Source organism: Pteropus medius, unplaced genomic scaffold (assembly GCF_902729225.1).
Source record: "Pteropus medius unplaced genomic scaffold, Ma_sr-lr_union100, whole genome shotgun sequence".
Lineage (NCBI taxonomy): Eukaryota > Metazoa > Chordata > Mammalia > Chiroptera > Pteropodidae > Pteropus > Pteropus medius.
The window spans coordinates 11,936,975-11,960,166 of record NW_024353517.1 but is presented as its reverse complement, the minus strand read 5'-3'; the positions used below and the strand labels follow the sequence as shown (position 1 = coordinate 11,960,166).

Genomic DNA, 23,192 nt, shown 5'->3' with positions numbered 1-23,192 from the left:
GAAACTAAAGAACAAGTTTCTAAAGAACAAGAAACTAAAGAAAATGAAGATCCTAAATTCTTCATTTAGACTAGTATGAGAGTATGTTGAGACAAAAATTTTTTAAAACAATCATAATTCATGATCAAATGTGTAGCTACTAATATCATTTTTGTGGTTATTGTTTGATCTACTTTATCCTAAAAGATAAAACTTACCTGAAATTTAAGTGATTTCTATCTATAGAAATGCTATTCTGATTCAAAATAACATTATTAACATGCTAGTGAACACACAAAAGCAAGCCCTTTGAACACCTCAACATAAAAATATTTAAAATCCTAGTTAAACTCATTCGTTTAACAAATACTATGTTTGCATTAAATGCCTGACGCAGGGTCCCAAGGATTACCAAAACAAAAAGAAGCCTTTCCCTCCTCCCACACCAACAAGCTTATACTTCCATAGACAATCAAATAAACCTGCTCTTGGAACTTTTTCTTTGGCATTAGCCAAGATAAAGCCAAGAACTGAGAGAGAATGTATTCTGCAATTGCAGATAGTCTTTTAAAATACTCCCAAGGAAAGAGGAGAAAAGATAACCTACAAACAATTCACAAATGGACAACAAACACACACAGACTATTCTCAGTAGCAGTCAAATATATATAAACTAAATGAAGACTAAAAAATAAAAGAACTACCCAAATGGCAAAGATTCTAAAATGATACCACACAAGGCTAATTATTTATCAAACAATTTCTGCTGGTAGAAAGATAAATCCATGTAACCTTTTAGGTATATCTCATTCTTACATCATACTTAAGATGCCAATTCTCTATACAGTATGCTGAAAACTATTTCTGCTCTTAGAAAGAAAAAAATGGCATTGAAAATGCAAAAGGATGTGTAGCTAAGCTCAGAATTTCCAACAACTTACTGTTTCAAAGCTGCCTTTATGCATCAAATCAATGGGTGGCCGAAAAAGATCTGCAAGGGTCGTTAGTTTCTTATCTATTGCTCCTCCATTTCTTAATTCCTGTTCTTGCCGAACTGCAACATAGAGAAGAAAGTTCAATTAGCCATAAAAGGCACGAATCTCGCAATATGAAAAAACGTGTCAATTCCAAGAATTACTGAACGATGTGCTTGACCTCAAATGCAAATATTAAATGCTAATTCTAAAAAAAAAAAAATGCAAAGTAAGGTAAGAAGGGAATCTTAAGACTCAGTGATGGTCCTCTACCCAAAGGTAAAGATAAAAGCAAACAGAAATCTATATTAGAGTCACCCAATCAAAATATTTCCCCTTCACATACTCAAAACTTTAGTATAGGAGAAAACTTTCATCTCCATTTATCTAGCTCTGAAAGTGATCCTAATTTATCTGTTGTTTCTAGTCACATTCTCAATCTTTAGATTCTGGCAGTGAGAGAGAATGACCACTGGTGTCACCCTTTCCTAGAAGGCCACAGGATTGCCCTGAGTCAGTCTGGGTTCCCCTTCAACTCTCTCCAAATTGTAAGACCTATCTGTGCTTCAATGAGCTCATTATAAATTAATTGCAAAATTAAACACTGTCCAAGAGTTTCTCATATATTCTCTAAACATAACTGTCTTTTTCTTTAGAACTCTGTTCCTAAATCAATACTAAATCCTCTAAAAGTGTAAGGCCATGGTTCTCATTCTAACTTATTCCAAAAAAAGATATAAACCTATTCTAAACAACTGCAGCCAAAGTGGCTTTTTTGGGTGGTGTGGCTTTTTCTTCTTCTATTTTTCAATCCCTTACAATAACCATTTTCATTGTGGTCATCACTTTAATTGACTAATATCGGGATCCTGAAGGAAACTGGTTTTTTAAATTATAGTCAGTATTTAATTACTCATTCAAAAGCTGATTAAGTTTGTAAATTACCAGATTTCTTACATTATCTCCATCTCTCTATTCTTCTATCATCAAGTAGATTAGAATTTGGGACAAATCAGCTCTAGGGGAATTAATAACAATTACAGACCAAATTCACAATTTCATTTTTTAAATAAAGTGACTCCTCAAAGTAATTAGTTCTAATATTAATCATCTTTATCTTTTTAATAAAAAAGTATATAAAACAAACTAGGATCTTGACTTGTAGGGGACTGTATGGGTACTTTTTCACCTTGCGGTTTTGTATGTGGGAGAGAGAAGGGAAAGGAGAGTAAGACAAGGAAGAAGGAAGAGGGATGAAGAGACACAGACATAAAAGATAATCTGGTCCACAGATACCTACTAGTTTCAGTTTGAAAATCCCGGAAACCATCAAATATTGACCTTGCAGGCCGTCGTCTTTTAGGAGCTTTAGGGGGAAAGAACAGAATTGATACAATTTAAACATTAATTTTGAAACAATTCTAAAACTTCCTTCTCTATATATATTTCTTGTTTTAAAACATTCATAGATTCATAACAGTGCCCTCCTTCAAAAAATAAAATATTTTAAAAACCTTCAAGTCATTCATACATAATTAATTCAATCATCTTCAGCCCAATCATTTTGTTTTACAAGTGAGAAAATTAAAGCCCGGTTAAGAAAACTTGTGTAAAAGATAGGAAGAAAACGTTTTGAGGATGACTCTCCATGTAGATGAAGCAACACAGTATCTTTTTTTAAAATTATTATTTATTATTATTTATGCCTACAGCACCTCGTCTTCCTAGGTGGTCTCCCATCCAAGTACTAAACAGGCTTGATCCTGCTTAGCTTCCGAGATCAGACATCGGGCTTGTTCAGGGTGGCATGGCCATAGACCATGGACCGTGGCTCCACTGAGGCACAAACCCAGGACCTTCTGTGTGTAAAGCAGACATGCTAACTGCTACGCTATGGAACCATGTCCGCAACACAATATCTAATTCAGGTTAGCCTGAAGGAGATGACTATCCTTTGGGATAACACTTGAATAACTAAGTTCTAAACCACAATATTTGAAAACTACTTCTTAGTGAATATGCACGTAGAATTATAAATACCAAAATACAGTTTTAATTTTGGAAGAAAAATTTTCCACAGTTATATAATGGTTTAGTAACAGAAAAGTGAATAGAACCAAGGTCTTTCAGTACCCCTGTAGTGTCTAATGCCCAATCCTCAAAGTATTTCACAAATAAAGTCTATAAGGCAATAGTGAAAATGTTATCCTCCCATATGTATGTGTTTTTAAACTTAAAATAATTTGCCAGATCATTTATATACATTACAATAAATAAGGACATTTAATGATTCTTTCACTATGAGTAACAGTTATTCAGTTGGCTTATTGCACTTCTGGCCAACATGTAATAAGAACAATGTTCCATGTTAATAAACTATGATTAGTAGTAAGATAGATAGAAGTATAAATTGAATTTTTAAAAACTTAAATATTGCATTCTCCCCTCCCCTTTCTTTATAAAGAGGCAAGGAATATTATTCTTTTCAATCATGGAACTATTTTTGATCGAGAGGTCCTATTTCAAATGTCCGTTTCTAGCAGAAATAATATAGTCTCTCAATAATGCCTCCTTAAAGCTCATTATCAGATACTTTTTAACTATAACAATTAAGAAAGTAAGAATATCTTAGGATAAGACACAGAGTAGCTACTTAAGAAAGCGTATTATTATTGGGGAGGGTTTTGTTCTACTTTTAAATTGCCAAAGGCAGACCAGTCAGTATTCTACATTAGTGCCGCCCCTCGCCCCGCTCCCCACCCCTCACACTAAAATGTGTGCACATCTCCCAATTTAGCCCTTCTCTATTAGGCACTTGCTCTCCTGGGATTCTCGGTGGTTCCTTATTGCTAGCCTTCTACCCATTCCCTTTTATTTCTTGGACTCATAACCTGCTCCCAACTGTTTCTCCCTTATTTATCCTAAGTCTAACTAAGAACCTCTGCTCAGGCCACAACACCTCTTGTCCTAGGACCATTATTACTCCTGCCTGCCTCTTCAATATGTGGTTTCCTGATTCCTCCAGACCATCTGCTATAAAGCAAGTATCGGTTCTCCGTACTCTTGCTCTCATTGCCATATAATAGGAATGCTGATCAATGAGGTTACGGGCTAAACTACAAAGAACTAAAAAAGATTCAAAAGAAGCTTCATAGTCAAAATAAGGGAGTGAGACAGGTGGAGAAAAAAATTAGTGAGAAGAATGGCACTGTTTCACAATTTCACAAATCTGTTAATAACTAACTTAGAGAAGATACCTGGATTTTCGGATCTGCTTCTGCATTCAATCTGCTGCTATTCCTTTAGTTTAAGTATATGAAGAAAGTTAAAATTCAACCTCACACAGACATGTAGTTATAAAAAGGAAGAGTATTTTAACAATATTTTAAGATAATAATGAATATTCTTTGATACTACACCAAAGCTCAACCAGTGGTAGTTTCTTAAAGGTTAGTTGCAATGTGGAATCTGTAATCTTATCAGTGAACTTTTCGTACTCTGCTCCATTAAAATCTATTGGCCCACATGATAGGCAGTCTCTAATGTGGCTCCCAATTATCCCTATCTCCTGATACTCATAACCTATGGGTGAACACCCTGAGTATGAGCAGGACTGAACAGAATGTGACAGAGGTGACGGGATGGAATGAGACATCACATGATTAAATTTTAAAAGATGGTGGCTTCCATCTTGGGATTCCCTCTCTGGCTCTCTCATTTGCTCTGTGGTAGGGGCCTGATGTCCCCAGCAAACCAAAAGTCACATGAGTGGGCTCAGAAAAAACTTCTATTCAAGCTATGAGATGATTTTAGCCCTGGCTGACCCCTTGATTATAATCTTGTAAGAGACCCTAACTAAAGGCACCTGGCTAAGCCATATCTGGATTCCTCAGTTCCACAGAAACTGAGAAATAACATGTTTGTTTCAGAAAGCTAAATTTTGAAGTAACTTGTTCACAGCAATAGATATATAACCTCTCTCTATACATACGCAATTCCAGTCTGAATAGATCTTTTACCTATCCTTGATTTTGAAATATCATATATTGGTCTTTTGGAAATATTTGTTCATTGAGTTATTTAAACATTCCAAATATTGACCATTTCATTACACAATATTAAAAAAAAAAATCACCATTTGTTAATACTACCACTAATCTCATCAGAAAGCCTTTAAGTATTGGGGAGCTACCAAGCTCACAATAGTGAATATAAACTTTCTAAAATTCCAGTTTATGCCTGAAGCTTTTTTTTTTTAAAAGCACTGGAAACAAATAATATCAGTTGTTTGCCTTAGAGCAGTAGTAGACTTTGTTCATATTCAAGAAAATATCTGCCAAATGCCTGAACCTAAATAACTATACTTGGTCAGCAACCTGTCCAGGAAAAATCATGTTCCATGAAAAAAGCAGCTAGTTCAGCTTGCAATTCAAACAACTGTACAAATGCTTTTCCTTAAAGTAACCATAGTAGTTCAGTATGCAGAAGTGCTTTACACACACATCTATTTCACCAAATAGGACAGTTTAAAAGTGTGTACTGAAGGTCAAAATTTAATGAAATTAACTTTTATTGTTTCATCAAGAACATTATTAAAGTTAGCTTTTGTTTTTTAAACTGTGAATGTGTGGCAGTAAAGAATTCAATGAATAGTACTATAGTTTGGTGTCAGTGCCCTTTTTCAGTTAATATGTAGCAGTTGGACCCATCATTGCTTTTGAATCATCAGTCCAAATATCAACACAGTAAAAAAGGCAAATAACTTCTAAGTATTATTATGAAAATAGCTTTCATTTTACAAATCCCCTGAAAGGGTATCAGGGACCCCCTGACCACACTCTGAGAATCATTCTTCAAATTAATACTGTCCCTAAGAAGAAAATAATTCTCCAGAGGTCTTTCTTAAATTATAATAATATCTAATAATGACAGTTAGGACTGACCTCCTAACTGTGTAAAGTTATTCTCATCCTCCTCCTTAATGTATATTAAACCAGAGGTAAAAGGAGGAAAGTAGGGTTTCAAATGTAAACTCTTTTGTCTCTGTTCAACAGCAAAACAGGATAAAATCTATTTCCTCTACTCTTCTCGGCTCAAAGATCCTGCCTTCCTCCTTGCAATAATGAAGATAAAGCTTCCAATGGTATTACTCCTCAGTTCCAAACTCATAACATTTATATTAAACAAATTATGAGCTATGCTTTCTTACTGCTGGTATATTAATAGCACAATGAATGGCTAAATCAAACATTCCAGAAAGCACATATAATATTTCAATATTCAGATCAATATTATAGTTTTCTTCTTCCCATCTTTGTTTCTGGATCTAGATAGCATATTTTTTCATTTCTTGCTACAGTAAACTCCAAAGCTGCCAAGTTAAAGATCGATCTTAAAAAAAACTCTCAAGGTGCTTTCTCAAGTCAAAAGATATGGTTTATATATATTTTTTCATCTTTGACAACTTATTTGTTCTCCTTTAGTCTAGTTTACCTACAAAACTTTTCATAGGCCTATTTCTCTGCTATTCTCAATATGTATAATATACATTTCTATGCATTTGCCTAACCAGATTATTACTTTATCCTCTATATTTTAAATATATCTATTAATGCCTAAAACATTTGGCTCACAAAAGGTAAGTAAGTATATTAAACTGATTAAATGTCCTATTTTCTACCATCTCCTCTATGCACCCAGATTAATATCACTTTTTTTTTGCATGGATTAGGTATTACTTTCTCCTTTGTTCAAAACAGGAATAGCATGTCTAGAAATTAAGAAAGAGTCAAAGTAAGGCATAATAAGACTAAAAATATAGCGGTCAGGTAGGTATCCAGAAAACAAAATTATCTGGAGTCTTTTATCTAATGATAGATTGATTGGTTTCCATTAGAAGGCAGTTCTTTTGCTAATTTTCCTCCTTTTGGCCTTCTGCAACAAATAACTTTATAATCCAGTTTACTCCTCAGAAAGAACCAATCGTGCAACTTTCCTGAGGAGTACAGAATTACAAGAACTAACTCTATACCTGATGTAGCAATCTTTGAGCAAGTCTTCATATCTTTTGATAGCTAAGTTAAAATTCTAAAGACAACAATAAAATCAAACAAAACTAAGGAAAAAAGGTGAACTTACCACCAAACAAAGGTTCTGGTTCCACCAATATTTCCTGCTTTTGTGGAATTGGGGCACGAACTTCTTCTCTATTAAAAAAAAAAAGTAGAAAAATATCAAAATAAAAACTTTTTTTTTGCTACTTGTTCTCTTGTATTCAAATGCATTAAATGCATTAAATGCATTCAAATTAACAAGTAAAATGAACACCAGACTTAGTGACTTTTAGGAATCACAATGACGAATGATTGTTACACGGTTTCCATACAGAGATCAAATGGAATAAAGTACCTAACACAGACAGCTCAAATGATTTCTAAAGAAAGAACAAAAATAAAATGTATTTCTCCTTTTCCTCTCCTACTCTAAATTCTTTCAGAAAAAAAGATAGGGAATTAAAAAAAAAAATCAGGCAAAAAAATTATTTAAACACATAGGTTTAATAAAAGCAATATTACATTACTACATTAAATAATATTTAAACCACAGACATATTAAAATGCTTAAGTAAACATGCAATGAATTTTATGCTAGTTATGAAGATAGCACTTGAGAGAATTTAAAGCATGTAAATATGAAAATCTCTACTGGACACTTTTTCAGACATTTTCAACTTACAATTTTTTTCAAAAACAGAGAATTAACCTGATAAAAATGCAACTACTCGATTTAGGCAGGGGGTAGCTCCTAACAATAAATAATAAATTCATACTCTGTGTGTGGTCTAACAGTGGAAACACTTGCTGAACTGGTACTGGGTTCTTCAGCGATTCCTCCACCATCCAAAAACATTGTGACTGCCATCTCCAGATTATTGTTGCAGGCTTCAAGCATATGTTTCCCTACACTTTCACTTGCACCTGAAATAGCAAAAAGACAGAAAAAAAAGTTAAAAAAAGACATCTTCTTATATTCAGTTATTAGAACACAGAATTCTCAAGCAAATTAACAGTATTTTTTTCCCTTATAAATGAATGACTTTTTTAAAAACCTGTTTCTTTACTTCTACAGTTGGCTGCTTAGTGTGAAATATACAGAGCTAGTGAAGGAATTAGCAGCATTCATAATAAAACAAAAACTAAATAAAGCATTTATTTCTATTTCTTTAAATGGACCAACTATGTATTTGTTAATAAACTGAAATAAAAAATGAAAGACTACATTCTAGAAAGTTGGAAATACTTTGTTAGAAAGAATGCACTTTATAGTTAGTATATCTATTTCTATTAAAAATAAGGCAATTTTCCTAATAGTTGGGAGAGAAGTGAGATAGAACATTTTGTCAAAGATATAACTAAGTCAAAATCTGGTTAAAAAAAAAAAAAAAGTCAATCTTCATCATTTAAAACTGGCCCTATCACACACTTACTAATTTGTAAAATCAGCATTGTCTGTTAGATGCAATGTAAACTGGTAAAGCCCTTTAGGAAAATAATTTTACAACACATATCAAGAAACATAATACTCGTTCCTTTCTTGACCCAGTAATATGGGCTTCTAGTCAAAGAAAACTTATTCTTTTATTCTACATAAAATAATACATGTACAAACATGTCCATATACGTGTCCGGTACAGCTTTAGTTAATATGAAAAATTGGAAACAATGTCTAATAGCAGAGTCTGAATTATAGAATCCATTTGATGGACTATTTCCGGGCCATTAAAAAGCATCTCAGGCTTTCCATTTGGAGTGACTTGTACCTGAATGAGGTCTCTTACAATACACTTTAATGATGTCTGTTAGCTGTGTGTGTTATGTGTTGGGGGGTGGTCTGAAATTGTCTTTATTTTGCTGTCTTTCCTGAAAGACAGTTTTACTGGATATGTACTCTATTTTAAGGCTGAGAGCTATTTTCTCTCAGTACACTGAAGATAGACTTCCAATGTCCTCTGGCCTCCTGTTCCTGAGAAATCAGTTTTCTTTCCAAATGCTTTTAAGATCTTCTCTGTCTTTGGTCTTCTGCAGTTTTACTCTAATTTGTCAGGCCTGATTTTATTTGTCCTCGTTGGGATTCACTGGACTTCCACCAGATGTGAGAACTGTTATCTTTTATCGATTCTGAAAAATTATCAGGCATTCTATTTAACAATTACCTTACTCCTTCTGTCACACCTACTTCCTTCTGGAACTCCAGTTAGACATATCAAAATATGCTTAAATAGATGTATGCTACAACTCTTCATACTGTTTTTTAATCTGCTCACTGAGCTTTTAATTTCAGCTCGTTTTTTATAACTTACAAGTTCTTTTTTTGTTTTTGTTTTTTCTAATCTGCATGGTCATGTTTCAGAGACCCTTACTTCATACTCATTTCAATATTATTTAAACTTATGGTAGTGACTAAAACAAAATATAAATTTTCTGCAGTCTCCAGAGGTCACTGTCTTGTTTCTGCTGCCTCTTGTTTATTGCACCATGGTTTTTGTGATTTTGTAATATTTGGCTGAGATCTCATGTGCCTTGGAATTTTAATCTGTAGATTTTTGAAGCCTGGGTTGAAGGTTTCCTCCTAAGAGGATATAATTTGATAAATTTTGTAAGGCATCTGTGGGCACCACCAAACAGGGACCACTTCAAATACACGCTTGACTTTAAGTTTTACAAGACCACATGTAAATGTGAGAGGGTAATCCATATCTCTTTAGTTTAGTCCTACTGCCAGAGATGGAAGTGCTGAGCCTACTCTTAATATCTCTGATGTGTTTTCTCTTCTCTACTACTACCTCTAAGGCTTTAAAGCAAGCCCTTAATACTTCTTACTTGGATTACTACAATAGGCTCTTAACTGATCATCATTCTAGCTTCTGGCTGCTGAGATCATGTTCCATAATATGAGTCTGATTATATGACACCCCAATTTAAAATTCCTTACTTACTCTCTGACACCTACAAAGTCCTTATGACCTGGAAAGTCCTTTGTGATCAGGCCCAGCTTATTTCTCTGGCTTTGCCTCTCCTCTTCCCTGTCCTACACAATTCAGTAAAGTCATATTCAATTACATGTTTGGAATGTCCTTATCCTTCCTCATCTTTCTCCTCCTCTTAATCTAGTTCACGCATGCTCAAGAATCACCCTAAGTGTTACTCTGTCAATTTGTGTGCTCAGCATTCTCTACACTACCTCTTCACTCCCACCCCTCTGACATGCTCTATAATATACATGGATATACTACTAAGCAGTAAATGGTTTACCTTCTGACTTCTCCAAAAGAGAAACTTCTTGAACGCAGGGATAAGTCTTGGTATCCTCAACATCTAGCATGTCTGCTTGAATATGATCAATGTCTAATAAAGTGACTTAGACCTATGTTATAGGAGTTCAGCTCACCAGTTATTACATCAGGGAACGAAGAGCCACGCTTCAGCCAAAACGACTCTTCTACATCCTTTGAATTTTATACTGTGGGTATATATTTATGTTTTAAGTTTCATTTATAAAGCGATATGGTAACACTGTATAAATCACAAACAGCAAATGGGTACTTAGGATAAATGGACTTAAGATAAAATTTCCAGTGAGAACATTACCTATAAATTTTAAAAGTGCTCTATCTCAAACAATGTAAAGTGAAAAGCACATGTTCCAAAAAACTGTCAGATGAAAGAATAGCTATAGCTTTGTCAGATAGCTGACAAAGACATATACCTATGATGTTAGTGAAAAAAGTTAAAAAAATTATTTTCATATAAGTGGAAAAAAGCATTAATATACAATATTATGATTTAATATTAAATTTAAAAAATAAGGCATCTGATCATTTCATTTAAATCTCTAGAAATTTACATATTTATGTCTGCCAAAACTCTTTTTAGGAAATTGTACAAATACAGACTTACTTTTTATTTGGGGTTTGCCTTCTACCTGGGTAAATATGGTAATTTAAGTTACATTGGACTAGAAATGTTTTTTCCTTTAAAAAGGCTTCAGATATTAAATTTGAGAAACTATCTTCAACTCTTCTCTCTCCTTCAACTGCAAACATCCCATCAGTCAGCCAACAAATCCTACAGTTTCCATCTAATTAATCCTATCCATCCTGTCCTCTCTATGTCCATTGCCATAGTCTTGATCCAAGCTTTCAATATCTCTTACATGAACTATCACATCTCTCCACTCTTGGTCACGTTCCCTTTGATATATCTTCTACACTGGAAAATAATGGAAATTTGATTGTCTCTACTTTTCAACAGTTGCACTGCTGACTGGAAAAGTTTCTATTTCTCTTGAGATGTATACAATATTTAGTTATTTACTGCTCCCATTTTATATCCCTCTGCTCTCATCTCACCTCTGTCCAATTTCCTCCAGCCACAAAGGTCTACATAATCTAGGCAGATCAGCTGGTGGTACTTTATAATGCTATGCTCTTGCATGGTATGGAGAGTGATCTTAGTTAAATCAATCCCCTCCTTTTTCTCGACAACGCACCAAATACCCATCTTTCTGTTAAGTTTTGGACCTTCCCTCTCTCTCCTCACCCTGAAGTAGATATAGGAACAGATATATCCTTTATCATGGTGGTTGGTCTCAATCTCTATCGTTGTCTCTGCTACTTTTACCTTGCAAACTTTAAAAACTCAACTGAACTGGCCCAGTTTTAAGTTCTCAGTCAAGCTGACCCAAAAGTTCTCATGTTCTAGCAGGTACAAATTTATATTCTCAATATTAGAAAACGCACATTAAGAAAATAAGATCTCAAAAACAAATGCAACTTTTTGAGGTATAAAACATTATTAAAGGGAAACCTCACTGATATGGAATCAGGAGGCCAGAAGGGGGAGCTCTCAGTAGTAACACTCTGTCAATTACAGGAAAAACTGTCAATTACAAATCCCAACAAAAGAAATCTTCAATAGGGAAGAATGGAATATAGGCCCCAACAGGGAAAGATGTACTCTGACACTGCACCTCTTACAAAAAATTAATTACCACAGCAACTCTGCTAATAAGAAACCTCATCTCCTTGAACTGTCAACAACCCAAATGAATTACTGCTTTTCTCTGACGGACTTTTGTTCAAAGCAATCGCCCCTCAACTTCCTCTTTTTCTCCATGAAATAACTTTCCTCTCCTTTGTTTGCTGGATCTGCCTATGGCTTTTGCTATAGATTGCTTGTCCCAAATTGCAATTCTTTGCTGTCCTCAAATAAACCGTTTTTTTTTTTTGCTTGTAAAATAACCTTTATTTTTAAGGACAACAAAGGCAAAGAATTGTTCATATATCCCAATAACCAACTTTATGTTAGATATTGAATACAAACTTTTGAGGCAAAAACAGCATAAATTTGATGAATAATGTCAAGGCTCATGTGCTTCCGTATTATTTCTCATAAAACCTGAGGCTTTGTTTCAGTGCTTTCCTAATATTTTTACCCTATGTCTAGTTATACTGTGTTATACAATTATACTTCTTAAACGCTAGTCTAAAAGTTCAGTGTCTGTTGTACTCCTCCACCATTTTAATTTACTTATCTACACAGTAGCTTCGGAGAGTTAAAAGGTCCCTATAGGCAGACTACTCTGGCAGCTTGTTCTAACAGAAAGACGCATGAACTGTTACATTTGTCTCATGATAAACCCTAAAACTAGCTTCTCAAGGCATCTACTGATCTTTTTCTTTTCAGTGAATGAACTGGCTGAGTTCATACCATTTTGGCTTTGGTCCCTCTAAGTGCTCACGTTGCACTAAAGCACCACAAAAAGCACAAAGAACATGCTGATGGCAAGTGAAACTTCCATAATAGCAACCAATACGGGCTGCTTTCACTCCTTATAAATTTATTTGTTCATAAGGAAATTCGACTTAAAAATGACCACTGCATACAAATAGTTGTTCTCATCCTTTGCAATACCCTCCAATAATCAGAACTCCAATACCACTGACATGGGAACTATTTAAAGAATTTGCGGGTTCTGAAGTAAAATAAAAGATGCTATGAAAATCAGGAACTTGTTAAGCCAATCCCCAGGCAAGCTAGCCTATCAGCAATACGGTCTGTCCCAAAAGTCTTTTCCTAACTGTCTAATTTTTTTTTCACTTTATTATGCTGCCTAAAATGCTACCACTTAAGAAACTAATTGGAATAAACAAACATCCTTTTTAAAACTACAAATTTAGTGAAGAGTTAAGAATGTATCAATTATTTCATATTGTGAATTAATTCAATCATATTGCTTCCCCTTAAAACACAGTAACAAACTGAGAAGATAAAAGAGATTATGGGAGTTGCTTCAGGAAAAAAGGGATGTAAGTAGTTTAACATCCCAAGTGTCTCTTGGGAGAAAAGTAAAGACCTATATGAAATGCCACATTGGTGGGGTGGGGTGGCAGGTGACTTAGAGCACCAAAAAGACACTGGGTACCCTGGAAATGGAGACAGCAAACACCTGAAATGAGGTATCAAAAATTTTCCTCTTACAGAAAGATAAATGATGATGATGATGATGATAATGATGATGATAGACAGATGACAGATAGATACAGATGATAGATCATAGACAGACATGATAGATATAGATGACAAATAGGTAGATGATTGATAGATAGATAGATATATAGATAGATAGATAGATAGATAGATAGATAGATAGATAGATAGATAGATGGATTGATGGATGATTGATAGTTAAGACTTGAAAAAAAAATTTTCCTGGCTAGTCCTACACCTAGTAATGATAAAACATTCTTCATATTCCCTTCTGTTCTCAGGCTAGGGAGTATAGCATAAACATTAAGAGTCTGGATAGTACTTAGGTAAACCTGAGTTTGAATCCTAGTCCTATCATTCACCAGTTGTGTGGTTTTGAGCCAGTTAATTTATCTAGCCCTTAGTTTCCTCAGTTATAAAATGGGGATATTACCAACCTCATGAAGTGCTTGTGTGGGTTAAGAAAATTCACATTAAATAACATGGCACAACTCCTTACTGGCAAATAGTTGGCTATTAATAAAAAAGACTGTTCCAAGTTATATGGTATTCAAGCTATACATCAATTATAAATGAAAAATCCTGGAAGTATTTTTATACAGCTTATGGACATCCTTATCTTGTCTGATAGTAAATAGGCAGAGTAAGACATCTCAGTTTTCTTTCCCTCATTCATGTGATGCTATGAACATGTGTTTCACTCATGTTAAACACTTATTTTTTCTTATAAAAAAGAAAAAAAGCAATACAATGAAGAAAGCAAAAAAAAAATATTACTCTAGAAAAAAGTCAATGTTATGGATAAAAAATAAAATACATGAAAGGGACCTGCTCCAAAATCTATAGCAATCATGCTGAGGAGAGGCATAAAGAGCTGATACACAGAGGCAGTAGAAAACTTAAAGTATAAGTATTCTCAAATTTTCAAGGTCCATAGATCTATTGAACTATAGATTAAATTAAAATTTATTAAAAGGGATTATACAGGGAATGACTTTAAGACACAAAAATAAAGCTACAACAAATAACTGTGATATTTTGGGGGCAAATGGTATCAACAACACTAGAAGCCCATTATTGCCAGCCTATCTATAACCCTCACTTAACCATTTAATGCTAGAAACTAAGCTGCAGGCAGTGTACCCCGGAAATGGCACTATCATACCTCTGTTGACAATTTCACAGGATTAACTTCCATCACTGGAGCTTGTCACAGTGACCTGCAATATCTTAAAAAAAAAAAAAGGGGGCACTCTGCCTCTGAAGATTTTTTTTTTTAAAGGAAGCATACGCTAAATCCTGGCAAGACTGAAGAAGATAGTGTTAGAGAGGGGCCCAAGAAGCAAAGTATACCATTTACTTTCTTAAATAAAGCCAAATTATCTGAACCATCTGTGCTTGTATAATCATTCTTAGTGTATCACTAATTGTATCATTTTAGAAACCGAAGATAACTGAAAGATAATTAAACATTCTAGTGGTTCTTAAGGTCGGGAAGTAGTAGAGACATTTAATAACGCGCGACCTTTTTTTGGTGTTTCATGACTTGGGGGTGGGGAGCACCACCAGCATTTAGTGCAGAGAAGTTAGGGGTGCCGTAGTAGGTTGAAAAATTCCCTCACTACTCCAAAGACTGTTTACATCTTCATTACAGACTTCTGGCCTCCAGAACTCTAAGAGAATAAATGTGCGTTAAGTCATGCAGTTTGTGTTTATCTGTTACAGCAGTCAAAGGAAACTAATACAAGTGCTAAATCTTCTGCAATGGATAGAACGGTCTTACACAACAAAAAAGTATTCTAGCAGAAATGCCAATAACACTCCTGCAGAGCTAAACGGAGGAATATGAAGAAGTGAAGAAGGTTAACCGAGAAGACAGAGGAAAAGTAAGGAGGACTAAATGATATAGGGGGAAGGAACAGTGATAGTTACAAGTCTCACCTTTATACTAAAAGATAATGACAATTTCTGATGGGATGGCTGAAGAACTTTGAACTTCTATCTCATTACATTCAGAATAAAGAACATATCTTTTTAAAAGGGATGGCAATAAAACAAGTTTGCAGATTTAAACTGTCTGTAAATGTCTTTAAATCGGCTTATTTTGAGGTCTCTATATGTTAGGTAACAGCAGGATAGCTTAATCTAACCCAGTGTTCTTAATCTGTTCAGACTGTTGTAATAAAAATACCATATACTGGGTGGTTTAAACAACAAACACTTATTTTTCACAGTTCTAGAGGCTGGGAAGTCCAAGATAAAGGCTCCAGCAGATTAGGTGTGTGGTAAAAACCTACTTCCTGCTTCACAGGCAGCTATCTTCTCACTGTCTTTACGTGGCAAAAGGTGCAAGAGAACTCTCTGGGGTCTCTTTTTTAAGGGCACTAATCCCGTTCATGAGGGCTCAACCCTTATGACCTAATCACTTTCCAAAGGCCCCATGTCCTGATAACATCATGTTGGGGATTAGGATTTCAACATATGAATTTGGGGTGAGGGGAGACATAAACATTCAAACCATAATCTATGGCAGGAGTCCCACTTTATTGTTTCTCATCATATGTACCCTTTTTATTTATCCCTTATCTTTTCTTCCTGCCATCTATTTTAAGCTTGCTAATGGCACTAAATAGCATTATTTAACCCAGCTTCTGGCACACAGTTTATCAGTGGCCATTTCCTTGATGCTGCCTCTTAGTCCACACTCTCTCCATTAATGAGAGAGGAAATAGCCCCAAACCTGTAATTCAGTCCATGTCTCCACCATATCTGGAAGGAAGAATCAAGACTTTGTAGTCTCTTATGCCTAGTCTCTATACTACTTTCAGTGCCAAAGGACAGTCTCTTCACTAGCATCAAGGAACAAATGTATAGGAGTCACAGAGTTAGAAAGAGAAAGAAATGGAAGGAGGAAAGTAGAAAGAGGGAGGGAGAGAAAGGGAGAGGAAGGGGCAGAGAGGGAAGGAGGGAGGAGGGAGGGAGGAGGAGGAGGAAGGAAGGAAGGAAGGAAGGAAGGAAGGAAGGAAGGAAGGAAGGAAGGAAGGAAGGCCGTCTACAGACCCTCTGCCTCAGAGTGATAGAGCACAGATATGATAGGGACATAAAGAGGTTATTTTTTGGTTCTACATTTCCTACAGAAATGATAACATAGTAAGCTAGACTGGAAAGGAAGTGCGTATTAGTTCTAAGAAATAAAGTGAAAGTTTAGCATCTTAATCAGTCTCCCATCCTGGAGTTTTTAAACATTCAGAAATAGAAAACGTGCCTATGGCCATGCCATCCTGAATACGCCCGATCCCATCTGATCTCAGAAGCTAAGCAGGGGTCGGGCCTGGTTAGTACTTGGATGGGAGACCACCTAGGAAGACCGGGTGCTGTAGGTGTAAAAAATAAAAATAAAAAAATAAAAATAGAAAACATTAAAAAAAAAACCCTCTATATACAGAATAAATTTATTAAGTACAGGAGGAATGAAATGATTAAGTTAGGGGAACAAAATTGGTTAAACAAAGCTAAATTTTTGTCAGATCAACAAAAGGAACCTATAGTGAGGGTAGTAACATGGAAGAAAAATGTATGGGCCTGGGAGTAAAGATACCAGAGTTCTAGTCCCTGTTTCACCATTACCTACACCAGTGAAAACCAGCTATCTATTACTAGACAGTGACAAGATAAAACTAGAAATTCCAGTGTAAGCATTTAGACACTTTTACAGCAATTCAATAAGAGTAATTTTATGTCTGTTGAATCTAATTAAAAGTTGCGGCTTCAAAGGTTTATTGACGATAAATTATCATATGAAAAAACGACCAATATCATTGGTCACTAGGGAAATGCAAATTAAAACCACAATGCCATACCATTACACACCTGTTAAAATGGCTACAAAAAATTAAAAATACCAAATGGGCAAATGGAATTCTCATACATTGCTGACAGAAATGCAAAACGGTAATACTGAGTTTGGAAAACAGTTTGACAATTTCTTAGTTATACATATATCACAAATCTTATAATCCCACTCCTATATATATATATCCAAAGGGAAATAAAACTTATAATTCACACACTTGTACACTAATATATTTTTAGCAGCTTTATTTATAATTCTCCAAACTGGTAAAAACATAATTAGCCATTTATTTAATGGATAGATAAATAAATCATAGGATATCCACACAACGGTATACTATTCACCAATAAAAAAGGAAACACTCATAGCACAACATGAATGAATTTCAAATGCAGTATCTTAAGTGAAAGAAGCCAGACTCAAAAGACTACACACTGTGATTCCACTTATATTCTGGAAAAGAAAAACAACAGACAAAAAAGTTAGGCTAAAGATGGGGGGAAGGGCTGACTATAAAGGGGTAAGAAGAATTTTTGGAGAATGATAGAACCGTTGTGTGTCTTGATTATGGTTACATGACTGTACGCGTTTATCAGAACTCTACACTAAAGGGGTAGATTTTATTGTATGTAAATTATAACTTGATTTTTAAAGATTTGGGCTTACATTCTCATTTGTCCTTATATTTCATTTTTAAGCAATTAATTTTTATTGTTTTTAATGAAACTACCGGTCCATGAAGACTGGAAATTTTTTTTTTTTTTTTAAAAGGTCTTTTCCTATAAATAAGTTTGAGAAGCACTAACCTAAGTCACTTCACTTCTCTGGGCCTTTAATTTCTCATATGATTAACTCAGAAATGGGTCAAGATGGCTACTAAGGTATCTTCTAGCTCTAACTAAAAAAAAGTATCTAAGGTAAACACATAGTATAAATATATATATGCCTTACTGTTAAAATGTACAGCTGAAACTTACTGGATTTTTGTTAACCAATGTTACCATAAAAATAAATTAATTTTTTAAGAAGTATCTATGAATATTCAATGATTTCTGGTTTCCTAAAGTGCCTATATATTTAAAGTATTACTGTACTCCCAATGTTGGAAGTTCTATCACACACTCCTGATTTTCCTTCTACATCTTTGGCTTCCCTTTGCAGTCTGTCAGATGTTAGTGTTCCTTCAGCTTTGTGTCCTGGAACCTAATATTTTCTCACACTACACTCTCCCCTGCAAGACCCACTTTTATAGTTTCAACTGCCATCAATATTACTCCTCAGATGTCATTCCTTCTTCCAGACCCAAATATTCATTTACTTACTGAACAGCTCAAACTGGAAGTCCCACAGGCAGCAACTAACCTAAAACTTAACCATTTCCCCAAATAACTTCTATACCATACCTTCACAAACATCAGCATGTGTACCTAGATATAAAAAACAGAATCCTAAGCTTCATTTTGACGCCTCTGACTTCTTCCCATATCTCTGAGGCTACTTTTCTGCCATTAACATTTCAAAACACTAGTGTCTTCCTTGGACTAATGCAACAGTCTTCTACTGATCTCTATGCCTATCTCTTCACTATGGCCAAGTAGGTCTTTCTAAAAAATCCAAATCTGATTATGTCACTCTAATTAAAACTTCACTGATTGCCACTATACTCAGAATAAAGACAAGATTTCTTAACACGGGTTACAAGGCCCTTCCTAATCTGGCATCCACTTAATCTCTTCAGGTCCATTTATTGCATCTCCCACTAGCTATGCTCTATTCATTTAGAATTATCATCAATTCCCTAAACCTATTGTCTCTGCTTTCTTGTCTCTATATGTATGTCTGTTCCTATCTCCTCCAGGGCTTTGCCTCCAGGCCACCTGCTAGAAACATCAATCCTTTAAGTTTTAGCTAAAAAATTATTTCTTCTAGGAAGCTTTTCTTGACCTCCCTCTTCTGTGTTCCATAATAGCTCCTTACCATTCTCCTACTGTATTATAATACCTAAGTATGCATCTGTATTCCTGTTAATCTTTAAGCTTTTTTGAGCACATCCATCATGTCCTCCTCATGGCAGTATCCCTAGGATGTGAACAATGGCCAGCAAATAGAAATCTATCAATAAATACTGAATTTATGAATAAGATTCCATTCACGACTCAAAATTATTACCTCCCTAAATTTCTATTCGAATGTCATTATCGCTCTTTAAAATAGTTCTTTAAGTTCCAAGAGAATTTCGATATCTAGAACACTTGCAACCACCTTTCCTGACAGAGAACTTAAAAACATTTTATTACCAACCTAAGAGAAATGTACTAAAGACTATGAATGGAAATTGGCCACAAAGCCAAATATTACACACACCAGTTTCTAAATTTCTAAAACAAATATGCATTCATTCTACAACTTTAGAGAAATATTAAACTAAGGTCTCTTCTACAATTGAGGTTCTATAATTTCATTTAGACACCTACTATGCACAAAGTTTTAGAATTCTATACTATCAAATGCTTGTACTCTTCTCAGTCTCCACTTTCTATTCCCTCACATTTTGTCCTTACCTTTTGATCATGTTTATTTTTACCTATTCTATAACATTTATGTATCCCTTATCTCAAGAATTATACTGATTACATCTGTGTATATTGTATATGTGTGGTAGGATGTCAGCCTAAGCTGGTGTTGATTGGTAATGCCATGGTTCAAAACATTTTTAAAAACTGTACTTTTGGAATTACCTTTATATCCAGCAGCACATTCTTGCCTCATATTTTGGGAACTGATACGACTTTTGAAAGCAGTCAGCAGTCATTCAAAGTCATGTATGATGAATCAAACTGAGTAATACCGTAAAATGCAGTAAACTATAACAAGACTGGCTTCCTATGTAACTTCAAATGATTCTAACGGCATCAATGGTAAAGGTGTACAGCTTCTCAACGTGATTACTTCAAAGAGCATCATTTCCTTTGGCTACTGCTTATCAAAGAGTTTCATCATGGAAAAAATGTCTATATGTTAACCAAAAATTTCAGAATTCTAAATTATGTATACTATGATCCACGACGTAAAAAGAAGAAAAAAATAAGAAAAATAAAAGTATCTAAACAAGAATTGGACGATAAAATGTAAAATAAATATTGCCGTTGTGAAAGTGGATTAGTTCTTTTTTTTAAATTTCATGTGATATTTTTAATAATTTTTTTAAAATCTCATTACTTCACACTCACATATATGGAGAAATTTGTTCTATTTGATGAGAAAAAGTCTTAAAACTCTTTAAATTTTGTTTGATTTCTAAATGCCACAGAAAAGGCAAGACTCATATTTTTGAAAACGCATTGCTTTTACCAAAATGTTGAGTTTCTCGATAAGTAAAACATGTCTGAAATCAGAGCGTTAAGGTCACTTTGATTCATCCAGCAATTAATAAATATCAAATACCATTTTATCATCAATACAATTTAAAATACATGCAGACAGAACTCCCAAATTTCTTTTAAAGATATGTGAAAAAGACTAATGGAGTCAATCATGTTTCTAATAGTTAATCACTATCTTAAAAAAAAATCCCAAAATTATTAATAGAAATTCATAATACATTAGGAACAAACTAAGGCATTTTCCGTTTTTCTAGACTTCCGAATACCATGTTCTACTGAGGGTCTCCAAGTTGAATAGGAAATAGATAGGCCTGTGACAAGGAAACAAACCATGTAGACTAGCAGACAGAAACAGAATTAAAGGAATTAAGTGAATCACTTTGTCTTACCACACTTTAGATTCTGTCTACATCTAATGAAAATGTAGCATGAGAAGAAATAATATGAAGTTAAAACAATCTCAGTTCCTGAAGGAGTGACAGCATTAAAAACAAATTAAATAGGTAGCATCTTAAACCACGTCTAAAAAACTTGAACAAAAGATTAATAATAATTAATAAAAGATTAATAATGATAAAAGATTAATAATAAAGATTAAAACTTGAACAAAAGATTAATAATTAATAATGACAGCATTAAAAACAAATTAAATAGGTAGCATCTTAAACCACGTCTAAAAAACTTGAACAAAAGATTAATAATAACCACGTCTAAAAAACTTGAACAAAAGATCAATATATGATTCATTACAAAGATTTTCTTATATAAACATAATGCAATATTAACTTATATATACAATAATTTTCTAATTTTCTCAATAACAGTGATTGCTTGGCCTTTGGGAAATGCATTACATGTTTAATAGTCCAATCACAAAAGTTTAAAAATATTTTAAAAAGTTATCATTCCACTCCTCATCTCAATTTGATTACAAATTTTACTTTACCAACTTTGACATGTTTCATATCCACAAGCTAAATAATTCATCAAACATCTAGTTATTACTAAAGAGTAAAAAATAAAATTAGCTTTAATTATGAAACGGCAACCTGTCCATAACCTGCAGTAGCTAAAACAATATAAAATTTTACTTAACCAGGTCTTGCACGTCAAACTCTACGCACAGCGGAAACGTTTTCTGCATCTAACAAATTCACAGATAAAGTATAGATCTGCTAAGGGAAGGAACTAACATTTTGACCTCCTTCCAAAATGACAAACTAGAACGGCAGAATTACACTCAGGCACATGGAGTACTCTTCTCTCAAATCACTCCACAGAGAACTTCATCATTTGCTCCGCCCTCTAATAACTCATGCAAAAAAAGTTCAGCACCATCAGAGAGAAACAAGTCATAGAGAATTCACAGAATGGCTTAGGGCCTTTCCTCCAGGCGGTTAGAGGTTCTGCGTGTGCCCTTCGCAGGGAACCAAAGGAAAAGAAAAACCAAGGGTTTGGGAGACTCTGACATCGAGAAACTGATTTTTTCCTCAAAGAAGTTTCTGCCGCCACCCCTATTTTGTCAGCAAGAGACCCCAGCGCCATGGCTCAGTCTTTATGATTTTATTATGGGGAGGTGGAAAACGCCACCCAGGATTCCTCCAGGCCTTCCCTATTAAGGTGTTTGGGGGGAGGAAAGTTCCCCCTCATTCTTCTCTTAAAACCTCAGTTTTGAAGGTACTCCTCAGCAGCCCCCCCTTTCTGGCGGCCTATCCCGCGGGATCCGTGAAGGCGCTGCTGAACCCATCAGCCTCGCCGTTAAGGCGGGAGGGCCCGAACACGCCAGGGCCACGGCAATGGCTCCGAGGGGCCCAGAAAGGGGAAGGGCAGGCCAGGGACGGGGGTAGAATGACCTGGCCGAAGAAGAAAGGAAAAAGGAGGTGAGGGGATGCACTGCACCTCAGGGCTGCAAAGAGAAGAGATGACGATGGAGGAGGAGGAGGGCGGTGGCCCGGGTGCGGCCCCCCACCTCTCCCGCCCCCAGGTCCCTGGGCCGGCGGGGGCGAATGGGCTCGGTCCATTCCTCGGGTCTAGGCTGACGGGGTGGAAGGGTCTCCTTCCCCACTACGAGATGACCAAGAACTAGGGTTTGAGGTCCGCGCGGGCGGGGGCGGGGGTGGCAGTCTCCCGCCTGAACCCGGAGACCCGACGCCGTCGTCGCCTCTTCCTCAGGAGGGAGGACGGGAGCTGTGGGTAAAGCCCTAGGGAGGAATGCAAGAAGGTATGGGGATGCCCGGGGCGGACCGGTCGCTCGCTCCAGACCCCACTCTCTACCTTCCGGTAACCGCGTCTCTTACCGGTGATGGCGGTGAACTGCTGAATTAACCCCTTCAGCGCCGACGACGCCGCGGAGCCCCCGTGGGCAGCCATCTTACCGCCGCCGCCGCCGCCGCCGAACAACAACACAGACACACACGGACCGCCCTCCCCCACCTCGCCGCGCGGTTTGCGCAGG

At 35.6% G+C, this 23,192-nt stretch overlaps 1 protein-coding gene and 1 pseudogene across 2 annotated transcripts in view; one reads left to right on the top strand and one right to left on the bottom strand.

Moving 5' to 3' along the window:
* The window catches only part of UBXN7 (UBX domain protein 7), a 43,665-nt gene extending 20,475 nt beyond the window's left edge, over window positions 1-23,190 (bottom strand). The window contains exons 1-5 of one of the 2 annotated variants that reach the window (XM_039850834.1): window positions 23,035-23,190; window positions 7,783-7,930; window positions 7,092-7,159; window positions 2,254-2,319; window positions 921-1,033 (exon numbers count right to left, since the gene is read on the bottom strand). In XM_039850834.1, coding sequence (XP_039706768.1) covers window positions 921-1,033; window positions 2,254-2,319; window positions 7,092-7,159; window positions 7,783-7,930; window positions 23,035-23,107 — 468 coding nt within the window. In that variant the 5' untranslated portion in view covers window positions 23,108-23,190. The remainder of the gene's footprint in view (window positions 1-920; window positions 1,034-2,253; window positions 2,320-7,091; window positions 7,160-7,782; window positions 7,931-23,034) is intronic. The other variant, XM_039850835.1, reaches the window with a different exon arrangement.
* Window positions 16,765-16,884, top strand: LOC120593106 (uncharacterized; annotated as a pseudogene).
* Window positions 23,191-23,192: the final 2 nt, after the last annotated feature.